This window comes from Musa acuminata, chromosome BXJ1-1, assembly GCF_036884655.1.
Source record: "Musa acuminata AAA Group cultivar baxijiao chromosome BXJ1-1, Cavendish_Baxijiao_AAA, whole genome shotgun sequence".
NCBI classification, from domain to species: domain Eukaryota; kingdom Viridiplantae; phylum Streptophyta; class Magnoliopsida; order Zingiberales; family Musaceae; genus Musa; species Musa acuminata.
Window position 1 is genome coordinate 20,723,453 of NC_088327.1, and position 25,050 is coordinate 20,748,502.

The following is a 25,050-nucleotide window of genomic DNA, read 5'->3' on the forward strand; positions in this document are numbered from 1 at the left end:
GTAATGGATTTCATGATGGCGAACTCAAAATGCTAATGCTCCTTGCGAACTCAGAATTTAATAAATTCCAATCCTAATGCTCCTTGGGATCATATTAGTATGGATTTCATGATTGATCTACTAAAATCTCAAAGAGGTGTAGATTTTATTTTTGTTGTTGTTGATCAATTTTCTAAAATAGTACATTTTATTCCTTGCAAAAAGACCATGGATGCTTATTATATTACTAACTTTTATTTCAATGAAGTGATCAAACTTCATAGAATTCCTAAATCTATCGCATTAGATATAGTTATTAAATTTCTTAGTCAAAAGTTTATAGAAGAAATTTGATACAAACATATTATATAGTAGTGCTTATCATCCTTAGACAAATGGACAAATTGAGATTGTTAATAGAATCTTGGATAATCTACTACGATGCTCTGCTACAAAAAGACTAAAATAATAGGATATCATTTGCTTATAACTTTGTGGTTAAGCAAGAGTTCATTTCAGATTATTTATGATTGCATTTCACCTCATTATCTAGATATTGTTATTACCATGATAAAAATTCATGAAGTAAAGAAGAAGAAGCTTAAAGCTAGCAACCAAGTTTACAAAAAAAAGAGCCAAAAAGCAGCATCATGTGATGGATCTTTAAACTAAGAAAATTCATGAGATCTTGTTTGGGTATTTATGAAAAAAAGAGTTTTCCAGTATAAACTAAGAAAATTAACAATGCTTATAAGGTTGGACTTCCTCCTAATATTTATTTGTACTCACTCCACATTTAATATTCAAAATTTATCAGTTTATCATGACAATAATGATGATAACTTGCGGACAAATTTTCTATGAGAATAACAAAATGCATAACGAGTATTGAATATTCCTAAGTTTCAAGATAACAAATTTCAAAATAATAAATGCATACTATGCATCGTATCACTGAGTCGACTCTAATATTAATACTTTAATATCTAATAAAATAATTTATTTATTAGTTATATTAAATTTAAATTATCGATCTAAAATATTGAAGTTAAAGTCTTATAAATCAGTCTAAATTTTAGCTGTGTTTCCATGTGAAGGTAAATCGATGGTACAACGTCGAGGCTTAAAAAGCCCCCGTCTTCACTGCAATGTGTATTTAGTTCCTCGCGGAAGAAGCCACATTGCAGTGATTCAATAGCCAGTCAGTCCACCACCATTGTAGGTGGCAAGCTCTTCTTGCTCAGGATGTAGCAGCAGCTTTTCCCCTTCTCAACTAGCCTGAAGCCAGTCAGCACTTCTCCAAGCTTCTTCATGTGTCTAAATTACTCACACCACCGGCAGAATGGACCAACTCAAAGACCAGTAGTCAAAATTGACGTGGTCAAAATTATCTGCTGCATCATTCTCTTTTCAACATCCATCTTTAAAGAGACTTATCCTTTTATTGAATAGTTCATCATCACCATAACTTTTGTTGTCATGTGAAGTTTTGCACGACGTTTGATAATGCTAAATTTGTGAGGTTAAAGACCTGAGTGAAAAATGAGAAATTAAATACTCGACACAAGTAAAGACAAAGGAAAGTGAGTTAAGACAGTAAGATGGTTTTAGGTATTTATTTAAAGAAATAATGATATTTTGTGTTTGCAAGGCAAAATTGGGAGGAAAATATTAAGAAGTTAAGAATTGGGATAATTTGCATCATCTTAGTGTTACTTCCATTCATGCATAATGTTCAATATCATAAAGATCAGTGGCGGTCAGCATACATTTCTTTTGTCTCGTGTCTCAAGACACACAATTCAATTGTTTTAGGATCTTTAGGAAATCCAGGGATTGCCATCAAATAGAACAGTATGCATGAATGGAAATTCTACCATAATAAGAACAATACATCTCACTCAATAACAAAGAGAAAAAATAAAGAGAGAGAGAAAAAATATGCTACACTTGACAGTTCATTTTGAAGGGCTCTTCTTAGATTAAAATCATATCCATTATGAAACCCCTCCTCTGGGGATAATCTACTTTATTACTATGCAAAAACAAAAAAATTAATCAGCCAAAAACAATTTGATTTACAAATTTAATTAAATATAAAATAATCGTAAGAATTTTTATGTACTCAATAATTCAAATCTAAAATCATACAATAAATAATCAAAATCTTTACCACCTTAACTTCCCAACACCTTCGACTCAAGAAATACTTATCGGAATATATTGCTAACTATGAGAATTTAGTAAAATATTATTTCTATATATTTATTTTTATCTATATTATTTTTCTATTGCATTTAATTTTAAGTTGTGTGTGTGTGTTTATATATATATATATATATATATATATATATATATATATATATATATATATATATATATATATATATATAATTGCAGTGACAGAAACTGAAGACGAAAAATTGCAATCAGATTGAAATCAGAGGAAATAGATTAGAATCCAAATCTTTTCTTAGTGTCGAGATCAGATGGAGGAGACAGCAATGGGAGGGGCAAAGATTTGGTGTATATGTTTAAAGCTACCGTTGCTGTGCCAACTGTCTTCCCCGGGATTCCCGTTATCTAAGACTGAGACCGTTACTGGTTTCTCCCTCCTCCAACCAAAAGCTGCTCACCCCATCGGACAGTGAAGATAATAAAGGCGACATGGAAGCGGATCGATCGCGTTACAGCTCCCGGGGGTCGACGAATATGGACGCACCCGGCGCCGACTTGGTCCAGTCGCCGACCCCGCCGTCGCTGTACTCCTCACCCAGCCGCTTCACGCACCACACGTCCTCCGCGCACGACAGCCACCGCCAGCGCGGTATGCCCCGCAGTACCGGGTCTCCCGCCGCCACCTCTGCGGCCAACACAGTCGCCGACCCCCGCGCCACGTTGTGCGCCTCCCTCCACGCCGCCGCTGCCATCTCCGCCGCGCCGGGCCCCTCCCCTCCCACCCCGTACAGGAACCACGCCACGAACGGTCGGAACAGATCCGGCACCGCCGGGATCCGCAGCCACGGCATCGCCCGGTCCGCCGCCCGCGTCGCTGCCGCCGCCCCCCGCCGCAGCCGCGACGCCCCCCGCACCTCCATCCGGAGCACCCCGCCGCAGTCCCACGCGCTTGCCACCGCCCACGATCCCGGTGGAGCCGCCAGGAACGCCTCCGCCCCTGGCCACTGCCGCGCGGTGTTGCAACCCGCCGGGACCGCGAGGAAGGTCGCGACGGTGAGTGGGTTGCGGAGCACCGCGTCGATGTCGCGGGGGAAGAACTCGGTGGTGGCGAAGCAGCGGCGATAGATGGCCTCTGCGTCAGCGTGGTCGAGCCGGAGGACGGTGACGGAGCGGGGAACCGGGAGACGGTGCGCGAACACCGGGTGGACCAGGATGGTCGGAGCTCGGAACTTAGTGTAGTCGCATCGCTCTGTGAAGAGACGCATCGATGCCTCGTTGTCATTTCCCGTGGCCATGTAAGCGTACTCCGCCCCCTTCTCCCTGAACCATCCCTCCATTTGCCTCACCAGCCTCAACCCTATTCCCTTCCTCCTGTCATTGTTATCATCAATACAAGAGAGAGAGAGAGAGAGAGAGAGAGAGAGAGAGAGAGAGAGAGAGAGAGAGCAGTAACTGGTAGAGATGATATAAGGAGTTTACCGATGAGAAGGAGACACTCGAAGACCAAGGAGATAGCCAACCTTGGTGTAAGTGGGAGTCGCCACCTGACAAGTGTTCTTAGTGCTCCCTCCTTGTCGTGGGAGCTTCTTGCCGCATGTGACCACCTTCACGCAGCCGCGCACCAGCCCGACGATCTCTTTCACTCCACCACACGTCTCCGCCACCTGAGCCGACCACTCATCACCCGAAGCTCGACGACGGAAACAAGAAACAAGGAACGTGAAACAAGACGAAGAAGAAGAAAGAGTACGAGCATGAGATAGGTGGGAGAGTGGCGGATGCGGGAAGCGGGGTCGCCGAGGAGGTCAGTGTGGAGCGACATCTTGCCGCTCGAACCGAGCTCGCACGTCCGTTCGACCTCCTCCGCCTCTGCCCGATCGTTCGCCGCATTGTACTCTCTAACCACGACGACGGACGCCTCCCTCTCCATTCCCTTCTACCAGAGTATTATATTACCTTGGCAGAATACGTTGCGCTGTTCGGCACTGCTACTGTAATGATGTAAAAGAGAAAAAGGAAGAGTACTTCTAAAGGGGAGAATGTGACAAAAATCACAGCCTTTTCATTCGTAACCTGTTTGGATTATTACTGATCTCCTACCCTATCATCACTCCACTTGAAATCTCCTGAATCATGTGTGAGGCAAGCAGTAAAGCATGAGGGAGAGGAAAGGAGCAGTAGTGAAAGAGAAATGAAACAGATCTCCCTTCCTTTCTTGTGATCCTCCTATGTGTGAAGTTGGTAGGAGGTGAGTTTATGAGTGAGCTTCAATTGTGTGAAGGGAAGGGGGTGTGTGTGTGTGTGTTTGTGTCTATATATATATATATATATATATATATATATATATATATATATATGTTTTATTCTTTGTATTGTTCTCTCTCTAGAATCTATCATGTCCTCCCTAATTACAAATCAAATCTCATTGTTGGGAAAAGCCAAATAGTGACCTTAAATCGGAAGAGATTGGTGTTGGGATTAGGTTGAGTAGGATCACGACAACTGCATGGGTCTGAGTTGAGGATGGGGATTGGGTAGAGAACCTAATATGTACCAATTAGATGAGTCTTAATAGCATGCAATTCCGACGAGTTCAGTTGTGTCTTGCAGCTTGATGGATGTGTTCTGAGGATCAAATTGGAAACATGGAGGGAGAACCATGAAAGCATGTTTTCGAGTTTGAACTATTGCAAGGAAACTCTTCATCTTTTAAGAAAATTATAGATTATATTTGACACTAAGCCACAGAAAAGGTGACCTAATCTTATTGAACCTCCTAAATTAATTCAACTTCTCATCTTAGTATTCAAACACTAAACCAATCTTCTCTAATCCATAAACTAAACAAAGTTGTGTTTATTATTTCCCCATGGACCAAAAAGGAGAGGCTGAGCAGAAGCCAGGCTTCATCCCTTACCAACCAAGACACATAGTGATTAATGGAGATAGAGAATGATGCTGCCACAATTCTGGCCAGGCTTGTTACAACAAAGACCATATAATAATCATGGTGTTTAATCAGGGTGGACCGAGGAAGGAAGTTAGCTTGGCTGGGAGGAGTTGACCCTAACATTTAAGAGGGAAGGTTGAGTCCTCCATCCTCCTTAATTCCCCACCTATTAATTGTACTTGTTCTTGGGCAAAATAAGTTCCAGCTAACCATGGCCGACTAAAGTTCTTCCTGTGGAAGTTCTGAGCATTGAGATTTCATTAACAATGAGTTTCTCAAGCCTTTCTTGCTTCCTTACATGTTCATGTGCATTCATCTTTGTCTGGTTCTCCTCCATGCAAGAAAGAACTGCCTGTCAAGTTCACAGGATAACAAAACACTTGTTCACCGGATGACACAAGAAGAAGAAACATTTTATGAGCAGTGAGGTATATGGTGGGAACATTGTTAACCACATCTTCCATGATGGAGACACCATATGGAATCCATGATTGGTGGTTGAAGAAATAACTATAGGCAAGAATGAAAAACATGATGAGGTTTGGCTAATAATTGGAGCAGCTGACAGCTCCATCATGCATGGACTATGCTTTGGCTCATTAAGTTGGATAGAGATCACACCTAATTTGTCCAAATAGAACCTTGACAGGCACATGGATTGATAAGGTGGATTGAGAATAATTAGCTTTAGCAATTCTAGGATGATCGACAAGGCATATGAGTTTGGTTCATCTGTTAAGAACCAATGCAATCGTTGTGAAGTCACACAGTCACCAATCTACATTACATCTGAGATTAATGGTCACTAGGTGTCTCGATATTAGACTTGTATCAACTGAAGAACCATCTCAAGGAATTGATATATAGGAAAATAGTCAATAGGAATTCCTTAAAATAAAAAAAATAAGTTAGAGAAATTGTATATGCATGAAAAAAATTTCACCAAAAGACATGTGAGGATGAACATTTATGGTATGAAGCCTTCCTCTTGTTTCTTGGTTTTCTTTTGATTTTCCATGACATTCATCTTACACAACCTTCATTTTTCAAAATGTCATCGATTTTTTTTTTTTTATCTTGAAGACAAAATATAGAAAAATACCACAGAATTCTCTCTCCCATGATGATACATAATCAATTGTGAACTCCTGCTTATCAATCTCATCAAATGATGGATGAACAAAAGAAGGAAAACAAAATAAAAATAAATAAATATACATCGAAAATGATACACATGACTAGTCATAAGTATATTAGCCAACATGCATGATTGTGCAAATTGTATGATACATAATTGCAAGTATCTCTTCCTATATTAATCCATCTTCTAAAAACCAGCTTAATCAATTGGCAAGATGCTATTCTTTCACTTGTCTAAACCTTGTGATGTCTCAACCATGCTAAATGTAGGCCATTGTATTCCCATCCCTCCTTGTAAAGTTGTGGGCAGATGCAATCAGTCTTCGTCTCATGGCTTTTAATTCAAGCCTGTCAACATCTGAACAGTCCTCCCTAATAATTGTGCAAACTTAAGACCTACTATAGACTTCTCTCAGTTAACTTGATCTGATTAAACTCGCTTTCCACTATTTTTGAGATCACCCACCCACTTCTCTCTTTCTCTAGATATATGTGGTAGCAATAACAAGATCCACATGAAGTGCCTGTGACAATGAACAAATAATAATTGTTATGGATTAGCAAAGAAATAAGATTGGGTGAGTACTTTGTGAAGTGGTGGTGGAGAGCTTGGAGGTGAGAGGGGACAAGAAATGCCATAATTGGAGGTCATTTGCTTCTTGCCTTGGCCAACTCTGCCTGCCATCTCCATTCACATTTCTTTAGTTCTAACTTAGATCATCTCTCACCTAGGGTTTTATATTTTTTCATTGCATGATTTGTGGTATCAAATCAATCACAAGATTAAATTGGAAAATGTAATAGTGTTTGGTGGCAATGCATATTAGTTGTGTGTCATTTGAAGTGTGTGTAACTCCTAAGCTAATAGTATGTGGATACTCCAACAATCTCTTAACATATTTGTACTATGCGCGTGACCTTTGCATTAAGAATTCGGCTACCCCTTAAGATGGAGATATATAGAATGAGAAACATGCTAATGTTAAGTTCCATTTCACGGGTATCATCTTTTTATCGATTTCTCGGAGGATGCTTGTCTTTTGGAGGTACTGTTTAATGCCCGGGGACAGTCCAAGAAGATGGGGCCAACTTGTGTCAATAGAATGAGATCACAACTGTGCATCTGAGAATGTAATTTTTGATGAATAGGGAGGGAGGGTTGTGCCATAATGATCCGATGAACATGATGAATAGAATCAAGCTTAGAGTTTCCACTCTATTCAAATCATGCAACAAAAAGCATAAATTTAGTTAAACCAAAATATTATTTATGCATTCAATTTATATGTTATGCTTTTTTCAATGAAAAAGAATGAGAGCAACATTAGCTAAAATAGATTAGATTGGAAAAAAAAAAATCCAAATTCCTCAAAAGATTTGTGTTCCATAAAGAAAAATGCGAGAAGATGGGTCGGCAATTAGTCTAAATTTAGAGATCTGCTTTTGAGAAATTATATAAATCAAATTCTAAGATCGAACTTTTTTTCGATCAAAACTCATAATCTGGTCTGTGATTTTTATTTCAAGTGCGGTTTGTGATGGGGGGGGGGGGGGAGGAGTCGCTGCAGAAGAGCACAAACTTGTTTTGTTCTCTCTTTGGTAATGGTAGCGACATGATGCACACACACACCGCCCCCACATGATCGATCTCTCGCATCGCTGTAATTGTACTCCGCCCCGTCATTTTACGGACGCCAAGAGCGACGACAAAACGGTGGAGTACAAAGGCATGCAAAAGTTGATTAGTCGGTGATGGATACGTAGAAAGATGCTCTCTCTCTTTCTCTCTCATCTCCTCTCGCAAGAAGTGGAATGATGATGCAGTAGAACTCAAAATTACTTTCACCATGTTTCATGTTTCATGTTTCGTGCACAGATGTCAGATCCAGGAATGCACCGTGTTTGTCTTTCTCGCCATCCTTGGACCTTTGCAGCCACGGAGGATCCATCATCATCCTTTGAGAGGAGATAAATGAGAGAAATTAAAGATGGCACAAGAGGTACAAGGTGTCGTACCAAGACGACAATGGCTGTAGGTTAGCGTCACGGCCACAATAATTGCGCCCATTTCATGCGACACAAGGCAGACCACCCACTCAACTCAACTCGACTCGACTCGGAGCGGGCATGGAGGAGGACAAGTACGAGGCCGCAGCAGCGATCCACATGTACACTGTGTACTCGCTAATCTTGAGAGAGAGAGAGAGAGAGCAAACAAATGGCTGCTTCCCTTCTTCTTGGCCTCCCCATGTGGTCACAAGAGAGGGGTGGGCTCGAGGTCGTCCTGGGTGAAGGTGGAGAGACCCCATGGTCTTTGGCTCCTTGGTTTCAATGCGGTAGACCCACACCAAGGACTCTTTTGTTCGTAGCAGGACAGAATCCAACATGATGAAGCTGCTCAATGTGGTTGATGACATGGTAAAACATTAGTTGTTTTCTTTTTGGGATCCTCCTTACACATGAGATGAGATATATATATATATATATATATATATATATATATATATATATATATATATATATCCTCTCCCACCTTAATGCGAGTTATAAAAGGGGTCACCCATATACAAACTTACAGACGAAAAGATGGTTGAAGGATTGGATTAGCGGTCGCGTTTAGAAAGGGTATCTATCGGGACGCGATTGACATGAAAGGATGCCTTAAACGTTTTGAGGACGTGATGGCATGTTAGACATGTCATGCTGAGATCGACAGCTTAATGAGTTTTATTTGATTTTGGAAAGTGCATTTAGTATGCTACATAATAGGTGTTGATCGTGTCCTTCTGTAGCATAGGCTTGACCGGTGCCATCTTTTTCTTCATTGCTACATCTCATAATTCCTCTTACAGCTGTTATCAGGCCCAAATTTAGATCATTTTGAGTCACATTGATGACTTGATGGAACATACCATTGTTAGCACAATTATTAAAAGTCATTTTTACATGTTCTAAATCACCACACACTCACCAACTCGACTCAACATCAACACATTTATCGCAATCAAAATGTCAGGCCCAAATTTACATCATTTTGGATCACATTACATGATCTGAGGGGGCACGTGATGATTAGCACAATTTTAAAAGCAATTAGAATTGAGTCCATTCTAAGCAATCATTGATCGTTGATTGCCATAGCAACACATTTATCGTTAATATCAATCACTGATTCTGATCACACACATTTATCGTTTACTGCAGTATCAATCAGTTATGCTGAGAATGGGCGGGCACACACACCATTTCAACTCAATATCAACCCATTTATCGTTCATTGCATTCATTGATTCTGATCGTTGCAAACCAATTCATAGCAATATTTTCGCCTATGCAGTCACATGAACCCCAAATCATTCTACACACCAAAGAGTTAACCTATAGCTGCAAGTGTTCCATAGGACAACGATCTAGAGAGAGGTCAAAATTTCCTCGTGCCCATATAATCCTTGCTGATATTTAATGCCATAAGAATGGTTCAATTTTGTCCAGACCAGTTGAGGCATCAATTTCTTTAGGCAGCAGTAGGGACTGCAATTACACAATGATCTCTAATGAATTAGGCACACTTACCAGACACCAACTACTCCAGTACAAACTAGTGCTTGCATCTTGCCAGCAGTCGACAATAGAGATCTCATAATGAAAATGTGCTAAACAGTTGATCATGAGTTGGAAAGGAAGACCTTAAAAAAATACTCTACTTAAGTATATGGGTCAAACAAAATCACAAGATTTAATACGTGAAAAATGTTAAAAGCAAAGCATAGAGGTCCGACTACACGATAAGTAAAAAGCCTTCTGGTGCGTGGTAGTTCATTCAGCAGTCTGCCTCGGGTGAACCCAATATTTTCAACGATACTGCAAAAACAGTATGAATACTAATGAAATAAAGGTCCACATCCTTAACAAAAATACACAAAATTAAGAAACAAATATAGAGATTAGCAATTTGCATCACAAGCATATCTTATTGTATTAAGTTCCCTTAGAACAAAAAAATATAATCATATAAACTCCAGTGCTTATTTAATTTGATAGAACTTCAGTTTCCAAACACAGTGCCAATAAAAACAACATTTCTTTAGAACAATGCTCCATTTTGCAGTGAAATCACACTTCTAGAATTTAATTTCCCTTGTGAATGTAAGATTAGACTTTTTTTAAAAAAAAGCAAATCTGAAATAAATAATTAAATATTTCTTCATTCCACTGGACATAAGGCTTCTACTTTTGTTTATACCATCCGAAGGGCCCTTAAACTTAGATTGGATGACATGGGAACCAAGTACTTGACCAATTTTAACAAAATTAAAATAGCCTCTGGAAGTTTTAGACAGCCATGATATCAGCAGCACAAGAAAAACATGAATTACAGACAGCCATTAAAAGGCTGAACAGGAACGGAAGCTTGCATCCTTGATGTATCACTTATGTTATGCAAGTCAAATGGCATTGCCTAAAATTGTCTTTCACATAGAAGGTAAGCACATAGAACCACATGTTCAATCAGGATCCTATGATACTACAATAAATACACTAACATGTGGCAAACAAACAAATGGAACGAGACAGTAAGTCATCCTTGATATATACAATGACTGACCTACTATTATTTGTGGAGACATATATATTTTAATTGTTCAATGGATACTACAACATATAGAACAAGGATGGAAGGCAGATTTTGAACGTGGAAACCTAGACCCAACTAGGACCAGGGACCAGTCAAAATGCCTCACCATGTCCAAGGCCAAATATTGATGGATTTAATTCAATCAATTAAAACTAATTGTATTATTGTTTCTTATGTCAACACATAATTGACACACAAAACAGTTAACTATAAAAAACAGACGAATTAACACAAACCCAAAATTGTACATCTTACAATAGAAAACAACTCAATTAACACAAAATCCAACATCTTAAGGGATCATCATAAAAATGCTCATCTTAATATTCAGTAAGCTGCTTTTATATAACTTTATTGAACCAGTGGATAAGAAAAGTATTCCAAAACCTTTTGGGTGTCATTAAAGTTATATACATTCAAGAAAGCCCCAGAGCAGAGTGTGCCATAGATAAAAAATGATCTCAGATCAAGATGAGTACAAAAAAAAAAGTACTCAAGAAAAACACAAGATGAATATGTAGGTAAAAAGCAACATGAAGGTAAGATTTAAAAAAAATGTTCCTCCCATAGATTGTTAAGGGGTTACAGCCCAAACCAGGGATTTTCATCTGCAGTTAGCGGAAGGTAACAATGGAGAGTGGAACTTACATGCTTATGTAAGTGCATGCAGGTAAGTTTATTGCAAAGATCAGGAATGGATGATGGTGATGGTAGTGGGGAAAACCATAGAAAAAGGTCCTAAAATCTCTAAATATTTCACATCCAAGGCCTCTTAGAGCAAAAGAGTAAAAAGCTTGACAATAAATTTGGCTGTAATCCTCTTCCATCATAGCCAAGAATGAATGAAAATGTTGGGATCAAACATAGAAGCTTCTATAATTACATATCCATGATGGACTCAATACGACAGCAACATCTTAATTTACGACTGATAATCATGACTGATTCTCTAGTAAACCATCATATGTTCCAAGAAGACAGACATCATCCAAACAAACTTCTTCGTTAAAGAAAGCTAGAATCCACAAGATATTATCAGAATGGAAAAAAAACTGTACATGTACCTTAATAAAGCCAATTTCCTTAGCATTGCTGCGGAAGCACTGTCTGCAACACATTAGACCATACTTCCTAATTAGTCCATGGGGGTTCCCACACACCCGGCTGCAACAAAAAAAAACAATAAAACAACATCAGAGATGATACAAGTCTTGGATAAGAATATACAACACACTAGAACACCCTTGTTGACGATCCTTTACTCCGATAGCATCTAGGGTTCCTTGACCAATGTGATATCTCACACCGGGTAAATCCTTGAACCTTCCTCCTCTTACTAATACTACAGAATGTTCTTGTAAATTATGGTCAATACCAAGTAAATAAGCAATGATTTCAAATCCAGAGGTTAATCATACTTTGACACTTTTCCGTATGCAGAGTTTGATTTTTGGGGGGTGATAGTGGAAAAGTTGACAGATAAGTCACTCTTACAGTCACTCTACGGAACCATGAGATTTTAAGCTAATACAGATCCTCGTTCAATTCTTTTGAAGTAATTGGATCCTTTTCTTCGTTTGAGAATCTCCTCCCTTATTCCACTCCGTCCCAAGAGTAACTAAGACAAATCAAATGACGTTTTCATGTTCCAATTAAACACTTGCCATTTATGATCAAAGGGAAAGATTATTCTTTTTATCAAAAATATTAGGATCAAATCATGATCTTATAATAAAAATAAGAAATCTTTCTCGATCAATCCCTTGACCCACTGTAGAAACAAAAAAAGTTTCAATACATGAAATAACAATACAATGAAGACGTTAAAACACGCCTATCGCGTGAAGAGTTCCCTTGAAACCTCTATGAATCAAAACGTTTTTCATCGCATATCCGGATTTTGATATTAATTAATCTAGCAGATGACATATCGATAAATAACCCGAATGGTCCACAATGAATTTGCCACGGAACGATTGAAAAGTCTTTATCTCTAAATTGAAAACGTTCAAAAGAAGGAGCCGTATCTAGTTTGAGCAACAACAAAAGATTCATGCATTTCAACCAACAAAAGTATCAGATTTGGAGATGATACGAGACGGTCAATCTGAAATCGCTTACCAAACCCGAGATCCAGGGCCATAGTTCTTCGGATGCGAGTTCCAGACGTTAGAGTGCCCCATCTCTCTCCCTTCGCTAGAATCGCAGTCCCCGACGAACCCTAACTCCAAACACCTATGTAACGACGGCTAACGAGGAAGACGGGAACATAGCCAAGCGAGGGGGTCTTTTATAGCAGAGGAACAAACCCTAGTTATGACGTGCACTTAATACTTTTGGTGCCCGTTAAACAGTACGCCCACCGCCCTACCCGCTATCTGGACGGAATAGACTCTCAGGGCCCACCAAGGGCCCCAAGATGCGGGTCCTCCACCGTCTCCAATCGGCAACATTTCGATCCCCACCGTTTGCTTTCATCGTGTTTAGGATCAAACGCTTGTGATCTACCTCAATAAAGTTTAAATCATAAAAATAATATTTTGTGTGTGATCCATATCCTCAGTAGCTGTAGTAGTAAGTATTGAATTATTTATTCATGTGAGGTGAGTTCTTTTTAATGTAGATTTTATCATACCTACGAGGCCTTTATATGGAATTTTTCTGCAAATCTTAAAGATCCCACGTCAAATTAGATATATATAATTCAGTATCCACAAAATTAATTATATATATATATATATATATATATATATATATATACATAATTTTTTAGAAAAAACTCATGGGGTGTTCGTCTACGTCGTCTATTTGGTATCTTTTGATTTCTCACCCAATCTCCATAACTATTTGCTATCAAATAGTCATATATAATTTAGTTATGATTTTCTCATTCTACCGATACACTGATTTCACTATGTTAAGTACTCTCAAACCTGGTATCAAATAGTCATGTAAGGTTTATCTTGTTGCAGATCCATCAAAATAACTTTCTAACAGTAACTAGCATTCAAAATTTTTAATGATCATGCAACCAGTTCTAAGCTATTATCTTAACCCATTTCATACTAAGTTTTAGATATTTCATATACTAATTCCTTTTATTTGTATTCATGTTCAGTGAATTATCAATTCTAATATCTTTTTTGCTTTATATAGTAATTAATCATGTCATCAAGCGATTATTATACTGCAAGAATGTTGATTTAAGCATATCTATATTTTTGTTTATATTCTTTTATAATTTGTTTGGCTTAAATTATCATTGATAATTTTTTAATTTCATCTTTGTAGTTTCGTATGTTAGTAAACCTAAATTAACTAGGGTCATGTAGTTAGTAAAATAGTATCCAAGCATATTGCAGACCTTGTGCACCAACTATACAAATATTTGGTCTACTAACCTTATATGTAGCCCTTATCAAATGAGGAGTCATACGAAGAAGAAAAAGAAGGGGAGTTGCTGTGAAAAGGAGACGATGAAGCATACATCTAAAGGTGTGAACACTTGTTAAAAAAAAGAAATTAAAGGACAGGGACAAGGAGACGGAGTGGAATATTATTTCTCGATATAGGCATGGGGATAAAGCAAAGACAAAGATTAATTGTGAGAAGGAAATGATTCACATTTGATGCACCTTAGCAGCAGGGTTGCGTCCTGCTCAATCAATAAACAACTAATAAAAATTTTGTAAGATTATAATAAACCTCATCTAATCGTCTCTATCCGATAAAAAAAAGTGACTAGGACTTATATTTATACATTTGAGCTTTCTAATCGTCGCCCCCTTTTTATTGGGCTAGTCGACTAGAGTTGAGGCCAAAAGGGGTAGCTCACTTAGGAAGCAGCCCTAGGGCTAGGGTTTGAAGCCCTATATATGCATGTAGCCTCCATCTCTTTGATAATAATATTTATTCACAATTGCAACCATTTGACCAACTATTAGGAGGGTGAAACCCCTATATTGTTCTAACAGTCGATCCCCCTCAAAGATCAATCTGCATAGAATTTTTATAGGGTTCTATCATATAGTATTAGAGCAACGATCTCATTGCTTTTTTTGCCACCCCTGCCGCTCACCACCAGCCAATCAATTTCCACAATTGCTCTTGACGTCGCCATCTCCACCGTCATCTTCTACCGTAGATCAAATCAATCTACTACCGTCACCTCCAATTGCATCATAGATATGGTATTCTCTTATCACTAGTACCTTTTGCTACTATAATTTTTCATTCAAATACCAAGAAGAAGTCTTTTTATCTATCCTATGCTGCGAATTCTTTTCGTCGTAAAAGTTATCATCTTTGTGAATGAAGGATTGTTGTAGAAAATTTCAGCCACATATTGTTGCCTTTAACCGATCTATTTGTATTTTTTAAACAAAATTTCTTATTTGCTTCATAGATCATCTTGGCTTCCATCTAATATTGATCTATTGAGGAATTCATCTCTAAAAACATTCTTGTGTTATTGTAAATTTTCATTGTAAACCGTTGGAATTTTTTGACGAGAATTCTGCTACCACAACTTGTACCGATTTCCTTGCTATTATACTGCTGAAATATTCTTAATCAAAATTTTCATCATTGCTCATATATAAACCAAGATTTTGTTGTTAAATTTCCTCCTCAAATCTCTCAATTTTTGCTGAAATTTTCATCGTGAAACCGTTGTTTCTTCAATAACAATTCTGCTCTTACATAAACCAATCTACCAACCCTTTCGGCCACCACTTCTCTCAACTGATATATGCCTTTAATTCGATAACAAAAGAGAGATTTTAACATTATAAATTTAGAGGCATATACTATGACATATGAGGAGATAATCAATGCTAAATTTGAAGCCTTCGAGACACGAATAAAGGATAAGATTCAGACTCTCTTTCCTAACCTCAGTTTGGGGCGACCACCGAGCCCAAAGAAATCACATCAAGGAGAGAGCTCTGACCGAAGAGATGACTTCCAAGAGAGGGGAGGCTCTATGACTGATCCCTACTATCCACGTATGAGGGTGGACTTCCCTATATGGGAAGAAAGAGACCCGATTGGTTGGATCTCACGCGCAGAGCGATATTTTTGGTACCGCAAAACTAGGGATACATCTATGGTGGAAATTACGGCTATACATCTTGAAGGGGATGCCACACCGTGGTTTGACTGGTTTGAATACACTCATGGAGTCCTCTCATGGTGATAATTCAAAGAAGGACCACTAATCCACTTCGGACCAACCGATTACGAGAACATTGATAGACAACTAGCAAAGATCCGACAAACCTCCACCATTCAGGAGTACCAAACTAGGTTTGAAATATTATCTAATCAAACTTGTGATTGGTCTGAAAAATAGCTATTGGGGACCTTTTGTTGAATCTCAGATTTTGATGATAAAATCAATTGGTGATTTGTTTGACTTAATCTATGTATTGAGATAATTATGTAGGATTAACTACGATAGTAGTAAGGCATAAAGCATATGATGGGCCGAAGTTAAAGATTCGAATGATGTACCAGAAGTGTGTCGGGAGCTCGTTGAAAGTTCGTCGAAAGTTCGCCAGAGGCTCATTGGAAGATCGTCGAGAGCTCGTCGGAAGATCACCAAGAGTTCATCGGAAGATCGCCGAGAGTTTGTCGGGAGTTCGTCAGAAGCTCGTTGGAAGTTTCACCGAAAGCTCATCGGAAGTTTTGCCGAAAGAAAATTTGACATATTGGACTAATTGCTTACCTTAATCATAGTTAGAACATTAGTTGAGTTAGGATCGGGAGGTAATCTCATTAACTCAGTTAGGGGCCAACTAGGCCCTTAACAAGGCTAAATTGGGCCAGATTGAATAGCCCATTCAGCACCTGAAATCACGGTCGACGGTGGCACCGCTTTGTCACGGACAAACTTTTAAACAGGATGTTTGATGTAATGCTTATGTATGTCCATCGGAAGTTTTGCCGAAAGAAAATTTGACATATTGGACTAATTGCTTACCTTAATCATAGTTAGAACATTAGTTGAGTTAGGATCGGGAGGTAATCTCATTAACTCAGTTAGGGGCCAACTAGGCCCTTAACAAGGCTAAATTGGGCCAGATTGAATAGCCCATTCAGCACCTGAAATCACGGTCGACGGTGGCACCGCTTTGTCACGGACAAACTTTTAAACAGGATGTTTGATGTAATGCTTATGTATGTCCATGTCTTTTGATATGTTCATGCTTTGTACAGCATGTAGAGGGATGACCGAAGGCTTAATAGTCCCATTTTAGTTGGGTCGGTGGCCGCTTTAGGCTTGTAAATAAAGGTTGTGTCATGTGGACACGTGTGAGAGATTTTCTATCTATAATGGATCATTTTACCCTTTGTTATGCAACTGTTCAGAGCTTGTAAAGTCTGTTTGTAATTTGCATTATCTATGAAGTGTTTTCGGAGATGTTTGCTTGTGGATCCCGAATGAGGCGTTTTCTCTAACCCGTTCTCTCTTTTGTGGGTCCTATGGGAGGTTTCGGGGAGGCTGACCTTTGCGGACGGACATGCATGGGTGCCGCACGACTTAGGCAAAACTAGCTAAGTCCGTGACAGATGGTATCAGAGCGGGACAAGCACTCATAGAAACACTTAACATGCAAATGTGGGGGACCTAGCAGGGCTGCGTTGAGGACTGTCAGCACACACGTGACCGTTTGGGGGAAAACGGGCATGGAGATGTAGGGAAAAGGAGTCGCTCGAAGGAGCGGGCATCTGAGATTGACATTCAGAGGAATGGCCAACCCTTCACGCAAGAGGCACTACGAGAACAGACAAGCTTGGAAGAATGCGGAGTGCACAAAGGTTGGGATGGCTGAGTTTGAGCTACGGCTCAACGTTGACAACCATACTTGATGGAGCTCAAGGCAAGCGAGGCTCTTGGTAAAGGATGAAACCATACAAGGTGGAATGAGTTGCTCAACGACCAAAAGAGTTATGCAAAGCTCATAGAGGTGAGGGGAATTGCTAGCTCGAAGAATTTGGTACTCATACATGGGCTTATATGCGGACGATGGAATGTTCGTGGCCATCCCAAGGCGACCGAAACTCGGCGCCATGGAGCATTGAAACTTTCTCTTCGGCATATGAAGGATACGTCCGTAGGAGGCTGAAGTGTGCAATGAGTTTAGCATGTTACTAGGCCTTAAGTGGTGCGGCGGGGGCTGTATTAATGTGGAGTCACAATCTAGCAAGTGCGTTTGCAGGAGGCAGAACAATGCACAGTGTGTTCAGCAGATCGGAGTAGTCCAAGGGGATGGTAGTCTCCGAAATGAAGAGAGATGTTGCTCCAACGGGACAGTTATCCAGGAGGGATAAGTCCCAGCTCTCCAGAGGGAGAATCATGTGGGACGAACCTCATAAGTTGAGGAGGAGTACCTCAATAAACAATAACTCCACGAAGCTCAATGGATTGAGCAAGCGGCGAGGAGTCGTCGCATGATCTTGCTCGAGAGAATGCATTGGTGGATGCATTGCGAGATCAAGTGGGGGAGCGACCTAAAGCAACACAAATGAAGGCACACTTGGAGTCGATATGGAGATCGGACTCAAGGGAGGGCTGACTCGTGGAATGGTGGGCGCGAGGGCCACCATCAACTCAATGCAAAAACGAGGAGCGGAGCAACTTGGGTGTAACTTGGCGAAGTACCCAAGCCGCATGAAGGGAGCCAGCATAGAAGATAGAACATGGAGCGGAGACATAGTGCTTTCCTTGTACAAAGGTCAAGGACAAGAACTCTTGCAGAGGCAAGAGCAGGATCATGTTGTTTCATGGGTCATTCATTCTGATGGAGCGGACTCATCTTGTATGGTGCCAAAGATGAAGGGAGCTTCTGGGCACATGCACCTTATCTCGGAGGAGTATTTGATGAAGGAACTAAGGCGACTCAATTTGCGGAGGCGAAGTTGCTAGTCATATGTGCCCAGCAAGCCAATCACGTGAGTGATGGCACGTGTGACTTGATACAAAATCTTTTTGCTTATTATATTTTGGCGTATATCACTTTATAACTATTGCATAAATGCATATATATATATATATATATATATATATATATATATATATATATATATATATATATATATATATATATATATATATATATATATTGTGATGTCCTTGGATTTGTGCAATGGGAATCGGATCGTGATGAGATCACGATAATGAGATCGATTCACCTTTAAACACATATCCTAAATAATCCCGGTCATAGGTTACTCGAGAGGGATATCGTGATAACCGGACAGACTGGTGTGCTGTATACCCGTCCATATGATGGATGTAGTTGGTCTCATAGCTGCTCGTGTAGGGACACTAGGGATACAGTACAGGTGCTCATTGGAGAATGAGTTCACTGATTGATCCGCTTACGGAATGCTGGATGGTTGATGATGCCTTATTGTCAGACAGCGATTCCGTAGTCCTAGTGGTGTATCTGGTCCTTAGACTTGAGACACCAAGGATGTCCTGTATAAGTGCTCCACTCTTTGATACCAGACTTATAGGTTTGGCTGTCCCAGATCTAGTACAACTGGTCATTGGGAGTGGTAGTCGACCTTACGAGGGCTATTGAGTGTCGATAGAGGATCATCCACTCTCGGCGTCATGAGAGGAATATCCCATGTGTTCTTACTCAAACAAATCCCTAGCCAGGGTCATTCGGGTTGAGAGAGAAAGAGTTCTCCGGGAGAATCCGATTAGAGCGAGACTCGAGTGGAAACCGTATGGGTCTGACAACACCATGCTCGATATACGGTCTCTGGGATATTAGATGGATGAGGGACTATAGGTACACGGTAACTGAGGACAGACAGGTCCAATGGATTGGATTCCCCTGTATCGTTTGGGGACTACGACGTTGTGGCCTAGTACGTCCGTAGTCGATGAGTCAAGTGAATTATTACAAAGATAATAATTCACTGAGTTAGAAGGAGTTCTGACGGGTATGACTCACGGCCAGCTCGATATTGGGCCTAGAGGTTCACACACATATGGTAGGCATTGCGATGAGTAGAGGTTCGGATATGAGATATCCGACGGAGCCCTTGTCTTATTGGATGCAGATCCAATACCCGCTAGGGGAGGACTCATTAGGGTTTGATATGGGACCTCTATAAATAGGAGGGATTCAGAGCCTCATAGGCTAGAGTCTTTGCTTGCCTTTCCTATTCTCCTCTCCCTCTCCACCTCAGAGCAGGCCTGGAGTTTTGAGGAGCGTTGTCGCAACCCTGGTGTGTGGATCACCGCTAGAGAGGAGGACGCTTGACCTCCTTCACCCTCTCCTAAGGATCTGCAAGGAAATAGAGATATACGATCTCCCTAGGTAACACAATCTACTCTATACGCAGTTTTAAGTTTCGCGGATTTTGCGCACCAATCTTCGCACGAGGACGAACATCTCTTTGGGAATCGGGGATTTTGTTTTCTTGTTCTTCCACTGTGCATATGATGTCGCCCCGAAGATTTCCCAACAGAAGTTGGGTTCAGAAGGCTTTAGCACGGGGCAAGAGGACGCAGAGGCGGGTACTCTTGAAGAATATGCCATAGTGTTGCCATTCAAGTTGCCATGAAGGAAGTGGAGCAAAACCGAGATTGTGCTGGTAGGGGCAGAGGCCCTACTAGGCGACGGACTATCCTAGAGCGGTGCTTCACCTAGGTGTGACCCAAGAGTGGGTGGATGAAGGTCGATTGCCAAAGGAGCGAACAAAATCGAAGGTGGAAGAGACCCTGCGATGTATTGGCAGAGACCACACATGGAGGGTTCACAATTCGAGTTCATCCCACAAGGATCAAAATGCAATAGAGATATCACCAGGAGGCGACATGGTGCAGCGGATCGTGGTGGAACAGTTCATGGCAATGCGATACACACAATATAGTCTCGTGAGGGACTAGATCATATGGAGGTATGATCGGGAGCTCCTGAAAGCTCCACTTCGGTGAACAACACGACGGCAAGAAGGGCTATGGATTCAAGGAGTGAAGGCCATGGTACCGTAGAGGCGGGTCTTCCGTGCGTGCATCGAATTTTGCATCGGATAAAAACCTTGGTCATCAGCATATGGGGGCTGGGTTCCACCAAGGGAAAAGTTTAAATGCAAGTACCAGTGAGTCCTATGGGAGGGACTTGATCATGCAGAGGTATGATCGAAGCAGTTGGAGAGTTGGATTGCTCCAGAGCCCATATTCGCTTAAGGGTGCCCGACAAGTCAGAGGACAAGGTCGAGTAAGCGAACGTTGCTACTAAGGAAGCTAAGGAGAACAGAATCGGTGCAAACCCTATAATGCGATGGCAGAGGCCATACATGGGAGTTGCAGTCTGTCTTTCCATCGACTAAAGGGAGCTGCTTGAAGAACACAAAGATGTTGAAGCAAGGGGTCGAAAGGCGCGAGGAAGCGACGACGAGTCCAGAGGGACTTAGCTACCCAAAATCAAGCATCAGTTAGAATGGAGGTGGACTCAGAGGAGTGCCACGGAGACATATCTACTGATCGTGAAGAAAAGGGATGCAGATGCAAGACGATGGATAGTAGGGCCATGGGCATGGCAGCGCCATGGTATCGCAGAGGCGAGACTTCCGTGAAAGTCATTGATCCCTTGCTCTCATGGAGGGAGAGCGCTTGGTCGTGAAAGGGGCCGAGAAGGTGGAGCATGCAGAGGCAATCTCCAAGTACCGAGACAAGGCTGAAGGGCAGAGGCCAAGGAACTTCGTAAGCCCGGTGTCAATGAGCTTCTCATCAAGATACCCGAAAGTGAAGGACTTCAGGTCATGCAAGAGTGCATAACCAAGGAACGAAGCAGGCAGTACGTGGTGCTGTACCTTTGCTACTCAGTGGAGAAGGCAGCAGGGTTGATGGAGAAGACGGTACAATCCCAGAGGCGACCAAACCTATGAGAGAATTACTCCAAGTTGGGGTGAAAACTTCCTGCATTCCAGAAGTTCGATGGCATTGAGAAGGTGAATCACAGTAACTAACTCAACGCAAGGAGTGCAAACACTTCAAGTGCTTCAGAAGTGTGAGCAAAGAGCAGGCGAAGGCTAGTAACCAGCTCGATGCATGAAGTACAACCTCGAGGAGGCGGGCAAAGTCAAGTAACCTTTGCCTTCTCAACCCTTAAGAGAATGGGCAAAACCGAGTATCCCAATTCTCTTATCTATCCAACAGAGGAGCTTTGCACAAGTTCAAAGACCCTTCGAAGATAATGGAAGATAATAGTTGTCAAATCCTCACCAACGGTGATCACTACTATTGAGAGTAGATTGTCCGTTTTATTTCCCAACGAAATGCCAATCGAAAGTGGAAGTGATGCGAACCTACTTGGATGTGACAACTAAGTGAAAGAAGAGTCAATGAGCAAATTTTGTGGAGGAAGGACCCAAAATTTTAGAAGTTTGCGAGATGATGCTCGTTAAAGCTCCAACAAGCATCCACCTAGTTCAAGCAGCATGAGGCATTTGAGAGACTGGCGCAGTAAGGATGGTCTTTTCCTTCATTTGAAGGATCCACAGGAATCAACAAGGATCAACACAACTCAGCCAACCCCACACCAGAGTCAGAGTCATTGGTGAGTTGTAGCAGCATGGTCGATCAAATGTTCGACTACTCAAAAACAGCAGCGGAGAGCAGTTGGGAGCCAAGAGGCGCATTGTAGCTGGAGCAGAAGATTGAAGACTCAGCAAAGGTGAGGAGTTGCAGTGTCGGCAAAGGCTTCAACGAGGACATCGAAGGAATAAGTGGGGGAGAATGTCACGGACAAACTTCGAAATAGGATGTTTAATGTAATGCTTATGTATGTCTGTGTCTTTTGGTATGTTCATGCTTTGCACAACATGTAAAGGGACGACCGAATGCTTAATAGTCCCATTTTAGTTGGGTTGGTGGCCGCTTTAGGCTTGTAAATAAAGGTTGTGTCATGTGGACACTTGTGAGAGATTTTTGGTCTGTAATGGACTATTTTGACCCTTTATTGTGCAACTATTCAGAGCTTGTAAAGTTTGTTTGTAATTTGCATTGTCTATGAAGTGTTTCTTGGAATGTTTGCTTGTGGATCCCGAGTGAGGTATTCTCTCTAACCCATTTTCTCTTTTGTGGGTCCTAAGAGACTAAGGGAGGCTTCGGGGAGGCTGACCTTTACGGACGGACACGTAAGGGTGCCGCACGACTTAGGCAAAACCAGCTAAGTCCGTGATAAACTGATTATGAGAACATTGATAGACAACTAGCAAAGATCCGATAAACCTCCACCATTCAGGAGTACCAAGTCAGGTTTGAAAGGTTATCTAATCAAACTCATGATTAGTATGAAAAATAGCTATTGGGGACCTTTTGTTGAATCTCGGATTTTGATGATGAAATCAATTGGTGAATTGTTTGACATAATCTATGTGTTAAGATAAGTGTGCAGGATTAACTATGATAGTAGTAAGGCATAAAGCATATGATAGGCCGGAGTCGAAGATTCAGATGATGCACCAGAAGTGTGTCGGGAGCTCGTCGAGAGTTCGTCGAAAGTTCGCCCGAGGCTCATTGGAAGATCGTCAAGAGCTTATCAGAAGATCGCCGAGAGTTCGTCGGAAGATCACGGAGAGTTCGTCGGGAGTTCCCTAGAAGCTCGCTGGAAGTTTCGCTGAGAAGTTCGCCAAAAGAAAATTTGACATATTGGACTAATTGCTTGCCTTAATCGTAGTTAGAACATTAGTTGAGTTAGGATTGGGATGTAATCCCACTAACTTAGTTAGGGGCCAACTGGGCCCTTAATAGGGCTGAATTGGGCCGGATTAAACATCCCATTCAGCACTTGAAATCACGATCGACGGTGGCACCGCCTGGCAGACCCAGTCTCCCAAGTGTTCTAGGCGGTGGTACCGTCAACAATTAATGCTGCCAGCAGTGGTACCGCCCCTGTCAAGTGATGGTACTGCTAGAGCTCGATCTCCGAGTTCTGTCAGGCGGTGGTACCGCCTAGTGTTAGGTGTTAGGAGGTGGTACCACCAGTACTTCGAAAAATCGGGATGAGATACTTTTTGGCTCCAATTTTGAAGCCATTGGGACCTATAAATACCCTACCCTTTTATGCATGAAAGGGTATGAAGTGTTGGCATAATCTTGAATCTTTGAAGTGTTAAAGTATTGTAAAAGTGCTAGAGTCCTCCTCCTCCCTTTATAAGTGTTGAGATCATTCAAAAGAGGTGTGAGACCTGTAAGAGTTATCTCCTAAACCCGTGAAAAGAAGAAAGCGGTGGTTGGTCTTCCCCTATTGAAGGAAGACCATTAGTGGATGCTGGTGACCTCAATAAAGGAGGAATCAGAAGTGGATGTAGGTCACAACGACCGAACCACTCTAAATTCTGGTTTGCTTTTCTATTTGTGCAATTTACATTACTGTAAACTTCCTTAACCTTCTCTTTGCATTCTTACAAAAGCTTTCAAGTTCAATTTCTTTCCGAAAGGGATTGAATCGAAATGAATATTTTTTGGAATCAATGTTTTTTTTGCTGCACTAATTCACCCCCCCACACCCTGCCCCCCGCCGCCCTCCCCCCCCCCTCCCCCTCCTCCCTCTTAGTGCTGCTCTTGATCATAATAATTGGTATCAGAGCTCGGTCACTCTCGTTTGGTTTAAAACCTAAGAGAGATGACATTTACCGGCAACCAAGAGGGTCACTCAATTACACGTCCGCCCATATTCAATGGAACAAATTACACATATTGGAAGACTAGAATGAGGATTTTTCTGATTTCTATGGATTTTGAGTTATGGAACATTGTCAAAAATGGTTTTCAAAAGTCTTCTCTTTCAATGAACGATTGGAATGAGTTGGAGAAGAAGACTTTCGCTTTAAACGCCAAGGCTATGAATGCCCTGTTTTATGCTTTAAATAAAAACGAGTTCAATCAAGTGTCTATTTATGAAACAACTTTTGATATTTGACATACACTCAAAGTTGCTCACGAAGGCACTAGTAGAGTAAAGGAGTTAAAAATTAATCTTTTAGTCCATATTTATGAGTTATTTCAGATGAAACCGAGTTAGACTATTGGAAAGTTTCTTTCGTATAATTATGGTTTGAGTTGATGAAATTGGAAACTAGACAAGTGGAAGTGGGTTGGCTATGAAATCTTAGAATAGTCGATGAGAAAATAAGA

General features: G+C 41.0%; 2 protein-coding genes across 2 annotated transcripts; both read right to left on the bottom strand.

The window, feature by feature from the left end:
* Window positions 1-2,410: 2,410 nt before the first annotated feature.
* On the bottom strand, window positions 2,411-4,447 carry LOC135587454 (probable N-acetyltransferase HLS1). Its single transcript, XM_065078885.1, has 3 exons — window positions 3,908-4,447; window positions 3,637-3,821; window positions 2,411-3,528 (listed from the first exon to the last, which is right to left on the bottom strand). Exons 1-3 carry the CDS (start codon window positions 4,085-4,087, stop codon window positions 2,667-2,669), a joined length of 1,227 nt encoding a protein of 408 aa, XP_064934957.1. The 5' UTR covers window positions 4,088-4,447; the 3' UTR covers window positions 2,411-2,666.
* A 5,405-nt stretch (window positions 4,448-9,852) lies between these two features.
* LOC135677191 (small ribosomal subunit protein uS14) lies at window positions 9,853-13,164 on the bottom strand. The gene is made up of 3 exons (XM_065189223.1): window positions 13,005-13,164; window positions 11,948-12,047; window positions 9,853-10,108 (listed from the first exon to the last, which is right to left on the bottom strand). Exons 1-3 carry the CDS (start codon window positions 13,064-13,066, stop codon window positions 10,100-10,102), a joined length of 171 nt encoding a protein of 56 aa, XP_065045295.1. The 5' UTR covers window positions 13,067-13,164; the 3' UTR covers window positions 9,853-10,099.
* Between the last annotated feature and the right edge of the window lie 11,886 nt (window positions 13,165-25,050).